At 46.8% G+C, this 21,292-nt stretch overlaps 1 protein-coding gene across 5 annotated transcripts in view; it reads right to left on the bottom strand.

Moving 5' to 3' along the window:
* ryr3 (ryanodine receptor 3) overlaps positions 1–21,292 on the bottom strand; it is a 111,309-nt gene that overhangs the window by 43,764 nt on the left and 46,253 nt on the right. For all 5 annotated transcript variants that reach the window (XM_056581342.1, XM_056581341.1, XM_056581339.1 and 2 more), the window contains 17 exons: positions 20,539–20,744; positions 19,891–20,065; positions 18,510–18,718; positions 17,743–17,900; positions 16,848–16,896; positions 16,521–16,681; positions 14,939–15,101; positions 13,690–13,776; positions 13,059–13,285; positions 12,569–12,781; positions 11,586–12,210; positions 10,497–10,697; positions 7,102–7,204; positions 6,483–6,617; positions 3,024–3,297; positions 2,541–2,655; positions 1,484–1,616 (listed from right to left, as the gene is read on the bottom strand). In XM_056581342.1, coding sequence (XP_056437317.1) covers positions 1,484–1,616; positions 2,541–2,655; positions 3,024–3,297; positions 6,483–6,617; positions 7,102–7,204; positions 10,497–10,697; positions 11,586–12,210; positions 12,569–12,781; positions 13,059–13,285; positions 13,690–13,776; positions 14,939–15,101; positions 16,521–16,681; positions 16,848–16,896; positions 17,743–17,900; positions 18,510–18,718; positions 19,891–20,065; positions 20,539–20,744 — 3,234 coding nt within the window. The remainder of the gene's footprint in view (positions 1–1,483; positions 1,617–2,540; positions 2,656–3,023; positions 3,298–6,482; positions 6,618–7,101; positions 7,205–10,496; positions 10,698–11,585; positions 12,211–12,568; positions 12,782–13,058; positions 13,286–13,689; positions 13,777–14,938; positions 15,102–16,520; positions 16,682–16,847; positions 16,897–17,742; positions 17,901–18,509; positions 18,719–19,890; positions 20,066–20,538; positions 20,745–21,292) is intronic.

Genomic DNA, 21,292 nt, shown 5'->3' on the forward strand with positions numbered 1-21,292 from the left:
TGGTGACGTTCGAAATGGCAGCAGCAGCCTTTTGCTTTACTTGTCTGTACACAACAATGACTCATCAGTCCTGCCCAGCCCGCCTAAAGGATTCCCTCACTCCATGACAGTCTGGGTGAACTAGGGCTCTCATGTGGAGGCTCTCTCCACAGGAATACCAAACCTCCATCCATCACAGTTCAACAGAGGCACAGAGGGTTGGAGAGACCTCAAATACATTACAGAGTAAAGTACTTCGGATTGCTTGTGCTTAAACCAATTGTGTGTCTGTTGAACTAATATGCATATCATGATATGCTTATCATGACATGTTTATCATGATATTGTGACAGTTTGACCACTGTCATTGTCTGTTTAACTGCCTATCAATAGAGCGCATTGATGGATAGTGTATGAACAGCAAACCTTCAAGCATACAGTAGAGTCAAGCTCTTTATTCAAGCAACAAACAATCACAAACAACCTCTCCCTCTCACCATGGCTCTGTACTGCAGACTAAAAGAGACAGGGTGGGGCTGAGGGCTTTAAATATGGTGTCAGGAAACATCTGCTGCCACTGATTCGCCCAATTTGGGCCAAACCATTTTCCCTTGTGTCGAAGGAGGACACTGGACATTGACATTGGACATTAATGAGCGACAAGCCTAAATGCACTAGTGAAAATCACTGATCTACAAGATGAAATTAACTTTAACATGCATGCTGTATATTTGATGAGTTTATTCATGGTGGATTTGCAAAATGCCACAGTATTATAACCCCCCTGTTGATTGGGCCTGTCTAGTGGGAGGGGCCATGGGGTATAAAATGGGTGAGCTGCTGTCCTTCTGACAGTCTGCTGTATGCGGTTGCCAGAAGAGGTTGTCTGTGTTGAGCAGGGTGCTCAGCTCTCCACGAGATGCTATATATCGACTGAGATATTTGGGGGTTGGCCTCCTCTGTATGTTTTGCACTTATCTGACACTTTGGGGGAATAAATGTTGTTAAAAACCGATATGCACCCGTGTGCCTTGCCATCCTTTGGGTTTGAAAGTCTGGTGTATTAAGGTTACATTACCTTCACCCGAGGAGGGGTGTGACATATGTATATCATGATTAACATCTCATGATATACATATCATATGTATATCATGATATGTATATCCTGACATGTTAATCATGATATACTGTACATATCATGATTGAACATGTCATATGTAAATCATAACATGTTTATCATGATATGTTTATCATGACATGTATATCATGATATACGCATCATGACATGTATATCATGATATGTATATCATGATATACATATCATGACTTGTATATCATGACAGTTTATTATGATATGTATAACATGACCTAACCTATATCATGACGGCCACAAACTAGCACACCATTCTCTGATGATCTGTGGCTCACTATGATCGCTTTGCCTGCTATGGTGTTGAATGTACGGTGTTGGTGTTGGTGTGTGACGGGGTTGGTCCGGTATTACCCAGCCCCACGCTGCTGTTCTCCAGCAGGTAGCTCAAGTGGTCGAACATGGCCTTCTGGTTCTGACGGCTGATGCGGCAGAAGTAGCACAGGAAGCGACAGCAGCTAGCCACCATCTTGGGGAAGGCAATCTCCTGCGGAAGGAACAAAAGGAAATAATCTAAATGTATTCGTGTAATTTCATGTAAGGACACATTTGTTTGGATACAGAAACAACAGTCAATTATTCTTCCTCTCTTTGTACATTTGTTATATTATACTTGTCCTACTTTGTGCCGTAACAATACATTTTTGTTTTTACATTACTTGCCACTTTGACGATGTCAGAGGCCAAGGTAATTCCGGTAAACAGTGTGAGCGGTTCTTAGCACTCTGCCATATGCTGCCCCGGTGATACTGTATATGGCCGCTGTAAGTGAGCTGCACGTATCCAGTGACGGCAAATCAGGTCTGCGGTTTACGGCCAGGGTGGGACGACATGATGAGATTCCCAGAGCTGCCACCCACGATGACCTGTCGCCCTGACCGCCTGTCTGTCTGTCAACCTGTCCGTCTGCCCACCTGTCTGCCTGACCGCCTGGCTACCTGCCCGTCTGTGTTTGTCTGGCTGCCTCCTCTCTTCTGTATGTGTCATTGTGTCCGTTTTACTATGTGTCTGTCCTATCGACAGACATGTCTGTCTGTCTGTCTGTCTGCTTCTCTTTCTGCCTGCGAGGGTCCACTGTTCTGTTCTTAGATCCGATTCACAACTGGCACCCGGAGTGGCACTCAATCACCGCCACGCTCTCGCTCCCAGCGCGCCCCAAATAGGGACCCAGAGCGTTTCACCTTCCAGCTCTACCTTTAATGCCCTGCTCTACGAGCACACCCTCAGTCATTCACACGCTCGGAAAACACAGAATGCTTGGGAATAACACAACTTATTGTAAAACGCATCACGATCAGTTGTTTTGCAATAAGTCTTTTTCTGAGTGCCATGTGTGGTTTTTTGTGTCAGATCTTCGGTGATCAGCCTGGCTGGTGGAGACCTTGACACGGCAGAGTACAGTGAGTCTGACCTGAGACTTGTCCCCTCCCAGCACGTTGACCATGACCTCCATGACCGTCTCGTGCATGCCCAGCACCCGCATCAGGTTAGGGTGCTGGTAGAACACCTTGTTGTTCATGATGTCACTGGCAACACACACACAAACACCAATTATTTTATGAGCACGGCAATAGCCTTCATTGAGACCAACAGTGGAATCTAAAGTATTTTTTTTTTTTTTTTTGGATTTGGATTGATTACCGCCCGATAGCTCATTTGTGGCTTTTCTGGGCACATAATAAACAACATAATGAACAAAAGAACCAATTACACAATATGAAATATATACACATCACTCACACACACAAACCCACACAAGCACCTGAATGTGATTAAAACAATCAGTGGGAAAAATATATATATATTTTTTTTTTCATTGTCACAGACACACACACACACACACACAGACAGACACAGACACAGACACACACACACACACGTCCCGTAGGCTCACCCCAGCCCGTCGATCATCAGCCTCTCCTCCTCATTGCCCATGCGCACCGACAGCAGCGAGCGGATCTGGCCCAGCGAGGCCAGCAGGTTGATGGCGTCCTGCACCGAGGCGGCGCTGATGGTGTAGCTCTTGCGCATGGCGCGCAGCAGCTCGCCGATGCCGTCGTACTGCCGCCGCAGCAGGCTGAACATGACGCGCACCAGCTCGGGGTCCTGGATGTGGCACTCCTGGGCCCAGCTGGTGATGGTCTGGGAGATGAGCTCCTTCAGGTTGGCTGTGGGAGGGGACAAGGGGAGAGGGTTATGAATACAATGGATGGTGTCACCGGTATGCATTGTTATCGACGTGACGCTCTACGGCCCCTGTTGAGGGTAACTGTACCATTGTACTGGTGCTAGTAAACCAAGAGTTAAAATGGATGTCACTGTCTCAACCTGGGTTCCTATGTCACTATGTTACTAACAAGTTGTCCTTATATGATGTAACAAACATAAAAGAGGGGGGATAAGAAAGTCAGCTAACTGGATTATCGCCCTGTCCAATATTACGCCTCACGACTAGAACTCTTCGTGAACCGAGCCGATTATCTTCAACTCGGAAGGAAAAACACTTGAAGCAAAGAAAAGAAAAGAAAAACTCAACTAAAAACGAAAACTTTGAATGCAAAGTCACGCGTCACGTCGCCACGCTCAAAGCTATGTTGGAGGTGCACATGGGGGTCATGAATAATATGAATGTTAATGTCTAAAGTAATTAAACGGAGCGCATGGCATGAACAAAAGGGAAATCACACCGGCGGCAATACAGGAGTGTCTGTCAGGAGATAAAGACGTAGAAGACAAACGTCTGTATTTTTGGACGTGGCAGCAGACTTCCTGGATTCCACCTCCCAGCGACTACTGTATCTACCGTCAGCTGAGTCAGGGCTCCGTAGCCAGGATGCTATTTCATCCTTGACACAAATCAATTCACACGTGCGCACACACACACACACACATACGCACACACACACACACACACAAACGCACTCTCCATGATTTCCTACGAAAGACTTAGAAGTAGCAATTGGAGAAGGATGCAGAACGCAACAGCAGCACTTTTGAATCAAAGTGAGGTATGGCTAACTGGCGCTCTGTAGACGGCAGCACCAGTCCAACCAGGGTGTCTTTTGTGTGATCCCATACATCACGCAGCCATCGTTTCAGACATTCATTCATGGATTCATAGATAAAGAAATATATATGACAAAAATTAAATTCCCAAAGGCATGGTAGTAACTCTGGAGGAAAATGGATGGATAAATAAAAAACCTGATGGCGCTTCTCCAAGCCATTGCTCTTCTGGGCAAACTCCATGATAAGGAGTAGCTGTGAGGCACATGGGGCCTGAACATGCTCCGAGGCAAACAGCAGACAGTCATTAGGGGGACGATGAGGGATTCAGGGGATGAAGGTAGAGGGAAATAACAAAATAAAGGCAGGAAAGAAACAATATAAACGGCAATCACAGTTTTAAGATGCAGAACCTGCATCAGTAGTCAAAATGCGTCGTGGATTCAGACCCACAAACAGGGCTTTTATATTTGTTCCTGGAGATGGAGAACTAATGGGTTTTCTCTGAAAAGTAAGATGAATCTTTCAAACTTTTTATGAAGAAAATGCTTTCTGGAATTATGTTTTCTACTGTTAATGATTTGCTTCATTAACTTGACAATAACCATTAATGAGAAGTAAATGACCTTACCATATCATAGCAATGATATAGGGGGATAAATACGTAATGATAAGTTAACTGTGAGAATGAACACTTTCCGCTCACTGAGATAACCCTAGTGTTACTGGATCAAATCGTCTTAGGACTTGTAGAGCTAGTTCTCAATAAGGAAAGGCGGTCACATCTAAGAGTCATTGCGTTGAAAGAGATTACTCAAAGTAAGCCGAGGATAGCCTGCAGTAATGGACTGGGCGTAATGGAGTCAAGAGAAGAATAATGAGCTTGGTTCAGTACACATCCCCACACAAGACTTGAAAAATGCATCCTAGAGTATATAGTTAGTATATTATTCATGACGAATGAAAAACATCGACAAAGGCTAGAATAATACAGACTGCAATAACACAGGATCAAATACTGGATGTGCAATTGAATTATCTTCTGGCTGCAGCTGTATTGCCAATATGCCTGACAACAGAGAGAAAGATAATTGACAGAACAACATTCAAATTGCAGCAGTGACTGCAGCTACGTAATTTGAATTCGGCCGTGATAACCTCATTGGATATTAAGACGCCTTAGATTAAAGCCCCTGCTAAATTACTGAATGCAAATGTGACAAATCCATTTTAATCTGTGTGTTTCTGCCTCCTACCACCCGTTGAAGCATAATTTGATCAGTTAGGCTTCCAATTATGATTGCCATAACATGGTTCTCATGAAAAAAATTTTTTTTTTTTTTGTACTGTTTTTTTCGTGGTAATATATTCTTATGTTGACCATTACAAATAAGTCTCAGAAAGTCAGCCATACCATACACATGGTTTGGGACACAGCGTTGGTAACAGTGTCTGACATGCCTTCTTGTCGGTAAGAGGTCTGGATTGACATGCAAGCACAACCAATAACGGACCGTTTGCTTAGAATGGTACTTTGAACAAATCAGACCCAGGGTGAAACAAAACTGACGCAATGTGTCAACAAGATATGCTTTACAAAATCAAACAATGGCTTATCTCTGTGGAGAAGGAGAAATCTGTTCTGTGTGATAACACAGCATTCACATCCGACCATGACAAAACCCCTATCGCTAAAGACAATTTAGAAGCATTTGATTGATTAAAGATTTTAAAGACCTGTGACTGATGCGTTTCAGGGTATAGAGCAAATGCTGCACCGTTTTTTTGAGCAGAATAGAGAAAATGCACTAGAGTAGCGAGGGAGAGAATCGTTTTCACCAGCGTGAGTGCTTTTAATATTATCGGAATGCTGCCAAATCTTCATCTTTTCCCGACATTGTGTAACCTCCTTGACTAACGGTCTAGAACGGGCCTTAATTCAAAGAGAAAATGATTAGATAGAGCCACTGCCCTTACACAAAGGGGTTATCAAGCAAAGAATTAGGATATTTATTAAAAGAAAATCATAACACAGCGAATTGAACAAAGAAATCTCTGTCAATCCCCCACTCCCACTCAAAAACCACAGCGTAACCTCCGAGAAGCCAAGCACTGCTGTGGCGTCACTCATTCAGCATCCCATCCTCCCAGTTGAATGCCCCACTCTCAGACACGACACAATGATTCAAGCCTACGTTGACTAAGTGTCTTTCTATGAAAGATTAAAATCGTCTAAGGATCCAGGCCACCCTTATCTTCTTCACCCGCTGACCCCCTCCCTGTATGGGGCGCCGCGGGTTGGGTCTGGAGGGGTCGTGGTGCGAGATGTGAACACGGGGACACTTACTAGGGGGGGGGAGCTCCGTCTCGGTGGGCTCCTCCTCCGTCTTCTGCGGCTGGCCCTTGATCTTGTAGACCATTGCCAGGAGCCGGCCCTTGATGGACATGTCCTTCTCGGCCTCCTCCTCCTCCACGGGGATCCCTGTGAGGGGGGGGGACAGAGGGGTTACAGGGGGGGCTTTACCGCTGCCCGGGATGGGGGGGGCGCGCTCACCGGACCGGGGGAGCGCGCTCACCGGACCGGGGGAGCGTGGCAGGAAAACATGCTTTGTGTAATTTCTTTGGTTCCTAATGTTATGCGAGTTGTTATTATGAACGCATGCACGGTATTATAAGACACTTGGGATTAACGTGTCATGGAAATATGTTTTCCTTTATTATGTTATATCAGCTTTTTTCAGTGCACCATCTCCATCAATAATATTTGCCTAGACAGTAGAGCTTAAATGGGTTAAATGTACTACACTATTAAGGATTTTTCCAATATGTTGTTGTGTATGTTTTTTTTGCGAGTTCATTTGTTCATTGGTAGATTCGTGCGTTGTGTTTGTTCAGGTGTAAACAGGTCTGTGTGAGCGCTACAGTGAACCAGCAGGCAGGGCAGCGCTGTGGGCGGGGCGCCGTACCACAATGCAGCCGCAGCTCGTTGTGGAACAGATTGAGCTCCTCCTGGATGTCTTCGGGACAGGGGCAGTCCTCCCCCGCACTGAAGTTCAACAGCATGTTGATCTACAGACATGGGTGGGGAGGGCAGAGGGCAGGAGGGGAGGGAGGGAGGGGGGGAGGGAAGGAGGGGGTGAGGGAGGGAAAAACTTAGACTGAATGTAATTGCTGGCCATGTTCTCTTCCTCTCTCTGCTGTATTACAGGCCTGGTACATTACTCTCCTAGGGGTCAGGGGACCTTGCCGGTAGCTGGACAAGCAGCCAAAATGTGTCCCATAGTCAACAATAATAACAACTTTAGAATGAATGTCTATGATTTGGTTTTCATGGTTTAATATATTTCATAGAAATATATATTCTCTAATATGTCATTGTACGACACAAGAGCAATGACTCAGTAGCAAGAACTGCCTATTTATTTAAGTTCTCTATTTTGCAGAGCTGCGTATTTAATTTAGCTTCTGTCTGAGACAGGCTGTCTGGATCAGTACAGGCAGTTCACTCAAGTGCTGTTTCCTAGACTTAAGAAGTACTCAGTACTTCTGGTAGTCTAGTAGTTCTAGCTACTTCTTAGTACTAGCTAGCTTCAAAATAAGACTACATATGAGACCTTCCTCGCTGGCGCAGCAGAATGCAGCAGAATCCTCTCCAGCAGATACGCTGCTCTATTTCTGGCCTGGGCCTTTTAATAAATCATGGGAAGAACTATGAACCATGTTTGGAATAAAGTGCATTCACACCTGCTGCTGACCTCTATTTGAAACTAAGGTCTAGGACACAGCACTTGGGTGAACTGCCTGTACTGATCCAGACGGCCTGGCTCAGACAGGAGGCTACGCAACTCTGCTAAATAGGGGGGAAGTTTAATAAAAAAGTTAGTTCTGGCTTTTGAGTCATTGCTCTTGTGTCGTACAACAACATATTAGGCAATCTATATATTTTTTACGAGGTATATATTAAAGTTGAAAGTATTTTTATAAAACCGTAACAACCAACATATATCATATACACGAATTATAAAGTCATTATTATTGTTGCCAAGGGAACACATTTTGGCTGCTTGTCCAGCTGTTGGTTGATTTCCAAACAACTCATAGGTCCCCTGCCAATGCTATGAGAAATAATAGTTATGATCCAGGCCTTCAATACAGCAGAGGGAAATACATCTACTGCTGTTTGAGAATTGTCAACAGATATTCATTAAAAAAAGTACTTTGAGCTTTTTCTACTGAATTATGGGCTGTACTGACTCTGCACACATCTTCTGCGTGTTTACAGCCTCTTTTTTCTTTCCTATAAAAATACGATTCAATCTGTTACGTATTGTTTGTCACCCACAGTTAGATTTACATAAGTTAATGAATTGGTGCAAACCAGGCGATTTATACTTATATCCTATCCTGATATATATTAATACCTAAACCTTAAAGTATATTTAAAAACTGGAAGGGAATTGAGTGGTGTGGTGTGTGTTCACAGTGCGAGCCTGTTCACAGGGCCAGCACACTATCCCCTGGGAGAAGACATTTTTTTTATTTTTAAATGGCAGGTCATGTTTCATTAACCAGTAAAAGTGTTTTACTTTAGCCCCTCAGCTCTCTGGTGCCCGTTGAGAAATCATTTTGCAGTTAAACAAGGGTGGAACATAGCCGTAAACTATGACCAAGTCGAGCTCAGTATTCTCCAAGACATAAAATAGATTCATTTGATGGACAACAGACAATTGTACTTTACTTCTGATTATGTTGTTAACCCCTCAGACATGGCAAATCTGTTGTTCTATTTTAAGTATGGGCCGTTCATACAGCTCGAAAGCCTTGAAAACAGTCATGGGAATGAGTCTTATTCCAAATGCAAAAGATTGTCGGAGGTCAGAAAACTCCCAGATGCAACCAAACCTTTTTTCTTTCACGTATTTATAGAACCTTGTCAAATCAGCCCTCCATCTGATATATATGCAGCAGGGATGTTTGGTAAAGAGGATTAGCCTAAGTGAATCACAGGTTCACGAAGGTTACTATTAAAACCATCTGGCATTTATACTGTGAAGATGAGGATTACGAAGTCTGCGGAGGCTGCTGAGGACGATGCAGATTTGACGGCTGATCAAAAAAAATGCAGATCAGATGCATTCTTTGCTGTAATAAAAGCGACTCTTTTACAGTCTCTGTTGACCACCGTTACTGATTATGGATGCATTATGAGAACAGGGACAGGATGAATCTCAGCGAGCGTGTCTGAAAATACTCCATGTTGGACCGATGTGTGATAGAGACTTTCTTTAGGATGCGTGATATTGCAACTTACGACATAAGACAAATATGGATGTTTTGAGGTCCTGTTGACCATCATTCTAAGGGACAATACCGGTCTGGGTTACAAAACCACTAAGTGAAGAGCATCTCTCCGGGCTTCACTTAGACATCCGCAACCAATATAATTTGTCAAAGTGACTTGTGCCAATTCTGCCTAAGAGCATCGGGTCTGTTTTAAAGGTTCACAGAAGCAGCAGCACTTTTGTCTTTGAGATACAAAATATAGTAAAGTACTTGAATGGCAATTCACTTTTTTATTGCCAAACTCTGCACTGACGCAATATGCATTGATTCCAGAAGACCAAAGTTCTGTATTGCATTGTTTAAGAGTATGCTCACGCTAAACACTAATTTGGCAGAATCGATACAACAAACTATCTTAGACTAATGTATTGATAACAAATGTTACATTGATTGGCCAGATATCAGTATTGTCCTTTAAAGATAGGATATTGTCCTTGAAAGATAGGGTAGCCAATCTATTTCAGAAGCAAGTTCTCTTGACATCCTGACTGCAATCAAGTCAAATGGTGTGAGAAACAATACAAAACAACCTGGTATGTGTTGCTGTCGCAGGCCTGCAATAAGCCAATCCAATCATTAGGCCTGAATGAAATGATTAAACGACCTCCCTGTCTGTCTACCTTTCTACCCAGAACTCTGCGTACACTCTACCCTCCTCATTGAGCATGACCGGAGTCTTCCACAACGCGGGCCAGAGCTAGTGAGCCAGTCATGTGTTTTGGGGGAAGGCTTTGGAGGGAATCCTGAATGGAGGGGGGGGAATTCTTTCACTTTCTTTTCTTTCAAATTCTACCACTGGCTGTTTTTTCTACAAGTGCCTGACCTAGCTTTAAGTCAAGGTTATGGACCTGAATATCATGAAGACATGAAAACGAATTGACTTATAATGGATGTAGTTTTGAATTCTAATGCTACAGTGTACCTGCGGCAAGCCTACATCCTCAGGTCACTGCTGAATCAATGTACGGTGGATATAACAGGGATCATGCTGGTTGTTTATCTTTTGCTGCCAGGTCACCTGTTCGTGCGGGGGCGAGCGGAACTCCCTGGTCTTCTTGGCGGTGACGGCGGCGGACATGTTGAACGCCAGCATCAGCTCGTTGTAGCGGAACTTCTGGTTGTACTGCAGCTTGGAGACGAAGCTGTCGGAGAAGGAGACGATGGCCTCGATGCGGTGCTTCAGCTCGCAGTCGCAGAAGTAGTGCAGCAGCTCACACATCTGGGGAGAGGAGGGGGGACTCTACTGTGAGAGGTCACTGATGAACGATCAACTAACATGAGTTCATGCAGTAATAAGCCCTATAATATAGCATTAGCATAGGGGTTAGGGCGAGGGTTAGTGTTAACCCTAATACGATTCTAAAATGTAATTTAAAGTTAAGATGAAAAGCATTAGGTAATGATTAATAGTCCATCAATTAACTTTGAATTATCTGTGACTACCAACCATGCAACCATTAAGTCAATGAATGCTTGACTAATGCACGTAAAGTGGGACCAGAAAAAGTGTGAAGGAGGTGATTGAGTCAGTACGCTCCTTGCTCAACTTAACGGCCCTCGCGGGGCCCCTGAGAGCCCACTTTAGTACCACCTTATCTGAATGAGTTGAAGGAGTGTGAAACACTTCCGCAGCATCAGCAGCTTGCCACAGATGGACGTGTTGAAAATAGTGTGCTTCTGTCCTGGAGGGAGTGTGCACGAATATGTCCTTTGCAAAACGTTCAATGTGGAGGTATTTTGGTATTGTAGCACAGAGCAGTTTATTAATCCCAGGAGCCCCCTTAACAGGAACCCATGCGGTGAGAGCTGGGAGGAGAACACGAACAGACGTGATACCCGGAATAACCGATTAAAATGCTGCGTCAGGGCCTTCACTTATGGACAAAGTTTACATTTAGTTGATAGCAAAGACTAAGGTGTGTGTGTGTGTGTGTGTGTGTGTGTGTGTGTGTGTGTGTGTGTGTGTGTGTGTGTGTGTGTGTGTGTGTGTGTGTGTATTTGTGTGTGTTTGTCTCTGTGTTAGTGTGTCTCTATTTGTATAAGTGCGTGTGTGTGTGTGTGTGTGTGTGTGATGCGTGTGTGTGTGTGTGCCACTGCCGCCCATCACCTGCCGCTTGACGGGCTCAGGCAGCGTCTTCCCCAGCAGGCCCTTCATCAGCGGCTTCCCCTCCTTGCCCTCCTCCTCTCCCGCCTCCACCGCCTTCTCCTCGTTGCTGCTGGCCTCCTCCTTCTCCGCGCCGCCGCCGGCCGCCACCGGGGCCTCGCCCCCCTCCCCGGCCGCCGCCTCCGGCGGCTCCCCGAACACGTTGGGGTCCACCATCAGCAGGATGACGCGCACCTCGTCGCTGGTCAGGGCGCCCATGACCAGCAGGGTGCCGATCAGCTTGAGGATGGGCACGAACTGGTACTCCACGCTGCCGCCCACCGGGTCGCGGATGTGCGTGCCGCCGCCCTGCACGGCCTCCGTCAGCATGCTGATGGCCTTCTCCTTCAGCGTGCCCAGCGGGATCTGGGGGCTGTGCAGCAGCTGCTGCCGGGGCTTGGTGCTGATGATGCCCACGGGGTCGAAGTGCACCCGGGGCTTGAGGCAGGTGCTGAGGCCCACGCCGGGCAGGGAGTGGCGCTTGGACTCGTCGGGGAACAGCTTGATGGAGCGCGTCTCGTCCGTCACCGGGATGATGAACTCGTTGTTCATCATCAGCCGCGCCTCCTTGGCCGTCTCCAGGTGGGTGCTGTCGGGGGGTGGGGGGGAGGGGAGAGGGGGAGGGGTGGGTGGGTCACAAGCGGTGGTTGATTGCAACACAGTTTGAAGTGACTTTTATTCATTAGCGAGATTGACAGAATTAATGAAAGTCAGGTTTTTTAAAACGAATGTTTTAATGCGATCAGCAACCATTCCTTTAATTAATAGCACATTACAATGCATTGCCTTGTGGATTCTAATATTTAAGCACAAGGAAACAATGACACATGAATGTAGACAGACAACGAACACTAATGACGGAGGAAGCAATTTTGATGGTTTGATAATAAATAATATACAATTATAACGCATTACGCTCTACCGAGGACACGAAGGCCGGGCTTCACCTAATGAGGAAGTTGTAGAAGCCCTCCCTCAGCATGCCGGAGAGGTATTGGTTGTCGATGGTGTAGAGGATCTGCGATTGGTCCAGGTGGCTGCAGAGGGCGTGGGCCACGCGGGTGTTGCCCAGGGCGCAGAGGGCGCAGTACAGCTTCAGCGTGTGGTAGTGGAACTTCCTCAGCTCCTCGTTCTCCGACAGCTCCAAGATGTCCATGCACCTGGAGGGCCGAGGAGAGAGGTGGAGAACGGAGGGGACGGGAGAGACGGGAAATAGACAAGGTTTTAAATGATGTCAACCAAAACCCCCTATTTACCAATCATACACAAAAGGCCATTCGGTTGGTCTTTATCCTTTCATCCCATCAAAGTCGTGATCCGCGAACAAAAACTGGCTCCGTTTACGTCAGCCTCGGGGCCGTCCTCGTCATTGCGGACGCAGGACACGGGAACATCTGGGTGAACAACAGACCCAACCCCGCCCCGAGCGGCCCTGACCTGTTCTCCTCGGGGATGTGCACGGCCATCATCTGCAGGGGCTCCAGGCACTGCACCACCCAGCCGTGGCGCTCGCTGACGCGCGCCGTCTCCACCGTCAGGAAGATGTTGGGCATGCGGCTCCACAGCACCGCCACGATGGACTGCACGTCCAGCCGCAGCGGGCACTGGGGCACCGGGTTGCGCAGCTCGCTCTTGAACATGGCCGACGACAAGGGCATGGCGTCCTGCGGGGGGAGGGGGAGAAATTGGGGGAGAGTAGGGAGATGAAAGACAGGAAAAAAAGCGCTGAGAATGGGAGGCATATGTAGATATATATATATATATATATTTATATATATTTACATTATTGTTTTGACTTATTAGTGTGAACTGGTGTGCAAACAGTGCCTCTTTGCCTTTAGGAATCGTTCTTCCTATTTTTTGGAAGTAGCATGAACGTGAACGTTAACAACAAATCTTTCTTGCCTGCTAATCTGACTGCACAAGATCCAACCAATGCTTCTGACAAAATAGTGAGTCGGATGCATCGGCAATGGTGCGTGTGCACAGATGAAGGTGAGAGTGTGAGTGTGATGGGAAGGAGAGGTGATGGGGGGGGGACGGGGGGAGGGGCGGTGGGAGGGCACACCTTCATCTTGTCAAACTCAAACTGGAAGAGGTTGGCGCTGGTGGGTCGCACGAAGACCGCCGGGAACAGCTTGGTGTTGGGCTCCACCTGCGTGCGAAGCGGCAGACGAGTCAGACAGGATACCCCTTGCTCCCCCCCCCCGCCCAAACCACAGTGCCCCACACACATCCCTGCTCCCCCTCAACACGCAGAGGGCAGCGGGGGGACCCTTTGTTAAAGGGTAATCACACTTAAAATGTAAAATGTCAGTCGAGGTGAATATCCCTGAGATGCTTTCGAATTCAACGGTGTTTCAAATGCCAGGCCGATGCCCGTCACTGGGTTTAACATAAGCCTCGGAGCACTCCCAGAGACGGGGAGATCGAGAGAGACAGACACTAAGAGACACACAGTGGGTTTCCCTCACAGGGGTTTCGCCTGGATAAAGTGCCACATGAATGCAAAGGCAGGCGGATCGATATTGAGGAATGCAATGCAGAGAGAGAGAGTGAGGAGAGAGAAAGGCATCGGGGGCCTTTCAAACCACAGGAAGTACGGATGGGATCGCTTTCAGCCAGCACACAAACAGAATCTGAAATAACACCACAGGAGATGGGGGCGGAAAATCTTATTGTAAACCATCATTCCCATATTTTGAGGAACAGAGGGAAAAAAGGTCCATCTTACAGCATAGCTAGAGTGATATGAGTTGTAACCATGGCAACACTGTCAAAATCCACTACCGCAATGTCTTTGGATGAATAATATTATATTTATTGATATTTTGTCTTCGTTACTTGTCTATTCGCTGCCCTTTTATCAAGCAGGTGGAGGCAATCCAATGTTTAAATCAGCCTAACACATTTGTTTTGAACACTTGGCCACAAATCAAGAGCAAACAACTTCAGCTAAATCCTGATTTAGGAAAAGCCCCCACATACAATCAAACATTAATATAGGTCTTGTCTTGTCAGTGATTTTTTTGTTTGTGTTGTTGTTGTTTTTGTGGTTAAGGCCGGGTAATGTATATCTGTCTAATCACTGAGAACAATTTCCCCAAGGGAACAATACATTTTCTATCTAACTATAGGATATTCCCAATCAAACTCCTTCCCATGCATTCTCTGGCCGCAAGACGAAAATATGAAGTTGTAATAAGATACAAGGCCAGGTATGCGAGGTGCGTGAGCGTGAGCGCGTGTGTATGTGTGTACCCATTGCGTGCCTGCGGTCGTGCCTTCATTCATGCGTGCGTGTGTGAGCAGGTCACCTGGAAGACGGTGGGCAGCTCCTTGCCGTTGGCCGTGAAGGAGACGAAGCCGCTGGCCAGGTCGATGAGGCAGCCCACCTCCAGGTCGCTGCTGGCCCGGCCCGCCGCCGAGGAGCCCGCCGCGTCCGCCCCCCACACCATGTAGCAGTTGCTCCTCTGGATGCTGGCCGGGGGGGAATGTACGGGGGGATGGAATGGGAACCAATCAATGATTGACAGGCGAGATAATAATAATAATACATACAATTTAGATCACCCGAACCAATCAGGGCAGAGCTTCACTGATTTACTTTAGCTGGGCGTGGTCTTAAGTCTGAATAACCACACGAGTCAACTCGGAGACCCGGTCAACCCAAAGTCGATATTCTCACAGCGAAGTTCACTCATTCCTAGCTGACAGACGACATTGTCAATACTTACCTTAACACTCACATAGAATCTCTTAAATCTTCCCTACAGCACCTTTCAAATGGTATGTCATGAAAATATAAAAACAAAACAATCCAGGTCTCTGATGAAATCTCCATTAGTTAGTAAATAGCAACCATCCACTTCAAATAAATGTCAGCAGATGATATATATAAAGCACAAATGACAGCGGCTTGTAAAAGGCCACATGTGACAGTAGGGACGGTGCTATTACTAGCTTCTTGTCTTTACTCCGGCAGAGTTAAAGGAATGTATTCACACAGCGTCCTATCTTTGATGTGTGGAACAGATTGATTCGCCCCTACCCCTACCCCATGTACTGTGGTTATTCTCTCATTAACATTCAATCTTCCCCCCCCCCCGCCGGTAAGTGGGGTTTTAAGTAGATTAGAATCTGGTTTAACTTCCAAATGGACTGCGTATCGCCGTGAATCCGAGCTACTGGTGTGTCCTCTTAATATCTAGGAAAACAAGAGCGCTTGTCTACCTCCTGTTGTATTATTTGCAATATCTTTGTTATGATATTAAGATGAACGAATGTTTTATGTCTCATGAATCTGCAAGCTCATGTTCTATTTGCTGATGGCAGATGGTCTGCCCCCCCCCCCTCCGTTCAGCAGAACTCCAGGCGACCTGGGTCGGGCAGATCACTGCCTTTTATCTAATACGGCGCGGGTTTAGGATGACTAGATTACCAAGGTGGCTGTCGCTGATGTGCAACGGTCTGTTGAGTCTGCTACTGCGACAGTGTTAAAAAAACTGGACTGTATTGTTTGTTTGAAGAAGATCAAACACCTGCACTCAAAGCTTTTGAATGCATCTTGTTGAAAGATGTGTATTCCATACTTCCGGCAGGATTTGGTAGCTAAAGTTAAACTTCCCAACGCAGTGCTAAGTGATAGCCATCAGGTTTAGCTGCTCTGATTATTTATGGGCTCCAGAGGCATTTTGGTCTTTCCCCTTTGATAACGCTCCTTGGAAATCAATAATGAACCGAGAGGTTCCAGACTAATACGCATTTGCGAATTGGTCTGGCCAGGTCAGGAGAACCGCCTTGTACAACGGTATACCGTAGATATTAATCTGCTCACGATGTGTGAAACGCACGTGCCTTCGTCTACTGCCAGGCCAGAGGGAGGGTGAGGAGTCTTACCTCTCGTGGACGCGGCCCCGCTCGTCGCCCAGGGTTACGGTGACCGTGCGCGTCTTGCTCAGGCTGAAGTTTTTGCTGTGGTAATGGTAGTCGGGGGTCACCCAGCCCACCCAGATGGACGCGGGGTCCTGCCCTCCGAACACCCTGACCGTGTGGTGGTACTGCGGCCGCGGGAGGAAGGGCGGTAATCAGAGGTAAACGCCAAAGCTAATGCTAATGCTAACACTAATGCTAATATTGATGCTAATGCTAACAGTAATGCTAATGCTAATATTGATGCTGATGATGGATGGGTGTGGTCACTTGGGACTGCAGGAAGTGGCTCACCGTGGTGATGCTCCCGTAGTCCACGTTGCCGTCTTCCTTGGGAGGCTGACTGTAAAGTAAAAAAAAAAAAACAGGTCCAGAATGAAGGGTATTCAAGGCGATATTTAGTCTGGCTTATTCCCCAATAGGGTCGAGAGCCCGAAGAGCACAGAGGATAATATCGGGACATGCTGTCCGAGACATTTCCACACTAAAACCTGCTATCCCCTCAGACTCTTAACTCTTGACCTGGAGTCTGTATTTTCTAGTTCCTGGTCACGTCCCTGTTGCCAACGTCTGCTGTGTACGAAGAAACGCTGGAACTAGACTTGCTAACTGTAAGCCCAGAGAGCAGCAAGTAACTCCCAAGCCTCAATATAAACAGAAGAATAAGCTTTGAAAGTAGATCTGTTGAGTCACCCCCAGCATATACCTGTGAAACAGTGAAACACCAGAAATCACATTCAGTCGCAACATTATAGATTCACCAAAAGTTGAATCCGAGTGCAGCACGACCCGATTTATAAGCTCATGCGCGATACCTAACATAATTAACTCAACTGGCCTACGCCAACGTAATTCATGCAATTGCTTTTCCAAAGGACTTCATTTTTAGCCTTTATATGCTGTCCCTGGGGCCCAATGTTAGTGTTTGGATACGCTCTAATCAAACAGCTTCATCAAAGCAATTATCTCTGCGTTCTAAACTCCTTTCACTGGGCAGTCCCAGGGAAAATCCCCCATGAATAGCATTATATCCCCATAATATCCCCTGAATAACAAGCCTAAAGAGGAGAGCGCGTTCGCTCTCCTCTTTAGGCTTGTTAGTCATGGGATGGAAGGGATGGCTTTCCCCCTGGTCCCGGTAGTGGTCCCTGGGGGTGGTCCCGCCGGTGGTTCTGATGATCGGGCTCACCTCAGCTTGGATGACTCCTCAGAGGGGGCGGCATGGAACTCCACGGGCATGCTGAGTCTGCAGAACAACATGTCGTTGTTGCTGTTCTGGGTGCCCAGCGTCTTGTGGGTCACCTTCAGGCACGGGGGGTTGTCCACTGTGCCGTCGATCCTCGTGACCTGGGCAGGCACACGGACACACGGACACGCACACACACACACACACACAATCGAACAAACACAAGCAGGGACAGATGGTTGAAGGGAAACAACAAGGACGTTTTCAGTGTACAGATAATTGGTTAATCACCATTAGATGCTGATTGGATAATCAGTCTAAAGTACCGTATCGTTCATTCAGTACTTAGTGTTGCACATACAGCGCTTCAAACTATATGGTCAAACAATAGAATATGCAATCCTGTTAAAACATATCAAATATGATAGCATCACGCTAAAATACTGTAATAATTTCCTATTCATTCCAGCAGAGATAAACTTAATAATGCACAAAAAGGGAAGCTATTAAATATAAGGCTTGTTAGGGCCAGCCTAAGGAACTGGCTGTACCGTGTCAAAGTGTCCACTACCACCTCAGCTTCCGAGAACTTAAATGCACACCAAAGCGCCTAGAACATGATGCGCAGATAAATAAATAAGGGAGCCAAGTTCAGTCTGGATGTACTATCTTACAAATGGACTCTCAATCATATCATAGGATGTTAAATCTTGTTTTGAACCCATAAACCCCCGGCTGGATGTGGTTTGCTTGCGTGCCCCCTAGCTCACCTCGATGTGCGTGTGATCCTTGGGCACGTTGACGAAGGTGGGCAGGCGCTTGCTGAACCACATGGTGACGTTGCGGTTCATGTTGACGGCGAAGGGTTCAAATCCCTCCTGGAGGCCACACATGGTGTAGTACTTGAAGGTGCTGGCGTCCTTGCCCAGGTTCATGCGGCCGATCTGGGACATGCCCAGACTGCACACGGGGATGAAGCCTGCCGTCCAGACATGAAAAGAAGGGGAGGGGGGGAGGAATGAAGGGAGGAAGGGGAGAAGTGGAGGAGGGGAGAGGGGAGGAGGGGAGAAAGGGAGGAGGGGAGAAAGGGAGGAGGGGAGAAAGGGAGGAGGGGAGAGGGGAGGAGGGGAGGAGGGGAGGCGGGGAAAAAGGGAGGAGCAGGGGAGGGGAGAAGGGGAGGAGAGGAGGGGAGAAGGAGAGGAGAGGGAAAGGAGAGAAGAGGAGAAGGGGAGGCCAGGCGGTGAATGGGAATCAGAAATCGCAGGTGTAGTTTCAACTTACTGTAGTGCAGTAAGTTGAAACTAGACACTGAAAAATAAATCCTAGTAAAAACATCACAAATGATATAACCTTCTTTACTTTACTTCAAAGTTCACTGAAGACACTTCTTTCCTCCCTCCAAAGGAAATGAAAGACGTTATGTTAATTACCAGTCGATTCCTAAAGTTATTGTTTCTTCTCTGGACGTGTTCAAGTCTCCCAATAATGGGTTGCAAATAACTTGATGTCTCTCAGGGTTTAATACACTCAATCCCTTGAAAGAATATGTCCAGACTTTTCAAATAGTGTGCCCGGCTGCCAGAACCACATTGATATGTTAACCACTCAGTGACTTTGAGTTGAAAATGCCTCGGCTCTGAATGTAGTTCCCCTCTGAAACACAATCTGAAACCACTACCGACACTTTTCTTTTCTGAAAGGGCATTACTGTCTTCGCAATGGAGAGCACAGAAGACCTGAAAAGGTCACACCTAAATCGGCATATCTCACATGTGAAAAGTGACGCTCAAAATAAGTGGAAAACGGAAGATCATTAAAACAAAAGTGTTGCTAAAGTAACACTTAATTCCCTGACCATGTTTCCACTTAGCACCAGCTACTATCCCACACAGTACCAATTACCTTAATGCGCTTTTTCCAACAAGCATACATCTTTCTGAAAAGTAATTTCCCGAAATAACGTATTATTCCCACAATGAACCACCCATAAAACACACCACACGCCACTAATGAACTTGTGACGCGTTTTCCTCTTCACAAAAGAAACAACATAGACCCTGGTGACGTGCAGGGGTACAGCCAGGGAGGGGGTCCGACGGGGGGGTCAGACAAACACCGTCAGAGTCCAGAGCTCCGAGGGGGGCCTCTCACCGTCCTCCGTCTCGAAGTCGCAGAAGCAGAGCTCCGAGCCCTTGCTGGTGATGAGCAGCTCTCCGTTGAGGGTGAAGATCATGGACTTGTCCTCCATGTTGATCATGCAGCCCACCACGTCGCCCTTGCTCCACGCGCGGCCGAAGTAGCGGCTGCCCACGTGAATGCGCCGGCCCTGGGGGAGCAGAGAGACTCACCTCAGGGGACGGACGCGCGATGCCAGGGACCAATCAGTAGCTAATTAACAATGCAGTGTTGCAGGTCGTCCACATGGGATGCTATCAGTATGGGCCTTTTTCTATTGCAACAACTAAAACATGCACATTTTTTCACACTTTATGTCAATCGAAATGGACATAAAGCTTGACTTAATGCTTATTTTACTGAGAAGCAATCATGTTATTTCACTCTGGTTTCAATTAAGAGGGGGGGGAGAGAGAGACAGAGACAGATTGTGAAAGTGTGAGTGAGATATTGTGAGTGAGTGAGTGAGTGAGTGAGTGAGTGAGTGAGTGAGTGAGTGAGTGAGTGAGTGAGTGAGTGAGTGAGTGAGTGAGTGAGTGAGAGTGTGAGTGTGTGAGTGACAGACAGAGAAAGAGAGAGATGTAATCCTAAATCCTAAAGAGGTAGTGGGCGTTGATGTGTTACCCTGTATCCGTCGAACACGAAGGCCTGGTCGTCCACGCCCAGCTCCATGTCTGGCCGGCAGCCCGGCCGGGCCCAGCCCACGCGCATGTCCCCGCCGCTCAGCGCCTCGAACTCAAAGTACCACTTCCCCGTGGTCACGGCGTACGTCTGCTCCACGCGGAAGAAGCGGATGGTATCCACGCTCTGGTCGTCGTTCACGTGCAGGGCTGGGGCGGGAGGGGGCGGGGCGTCAGTGGGGGGCAGGAGATAAAGCTCCCCGTTTGAAGGGATGTGCATATAGGGGATTTGCATACATGTAAATGTGTTCCCTAAATCAATGTACCCTCCAAAGTGTAAGATATGTTTATTTTCTTCAATACTTCATTTAATTACCCTCCCAGCCCCCAACAGGAAGCCATATATGTATATTTTGTGGACGTCATTACCATTTGTTTAATGGTGCACTGATTTGCAGTGTTTTTTCTATTGTATATAATTGGCTGCTGTGCCACCTGCATTTCCCTCACAGGATTTATAAAGTGTTATCTCGCCTTATTTTCGTCTCAGCGTCTGTACCGGCGGACTAGCACACAGAGTTGTACAATCAATTTGGAAGTATGAAAGGACATCCAATTTAATGCATGGTTCACTATCTGGTCAAACTTTGTGGATATTGGCCAGTCGTTGTTCCTTAGGGAACAACGGGATGAATATAAATGAGCACAGACGCAATGTTTACCTTTAAAAGCATGTGACGTTTGTTTGGAAAATGGTT

The sequence above is a fragment of the Gadus chalcogrammus genome, chromosome 21 (assembly GCF_026213295.1).
Source record: "Gadus chalcogrammus isolate NIFS_2021 chromosome 21, NIFS_Gcha_1.0, whole genome shotgun sequence".
NCBI lineage: Eukaryota > Metazoa > Chordata > Actinopteri > Gadiformes > Gadidae > Gadus > Gadus chalcogrammus.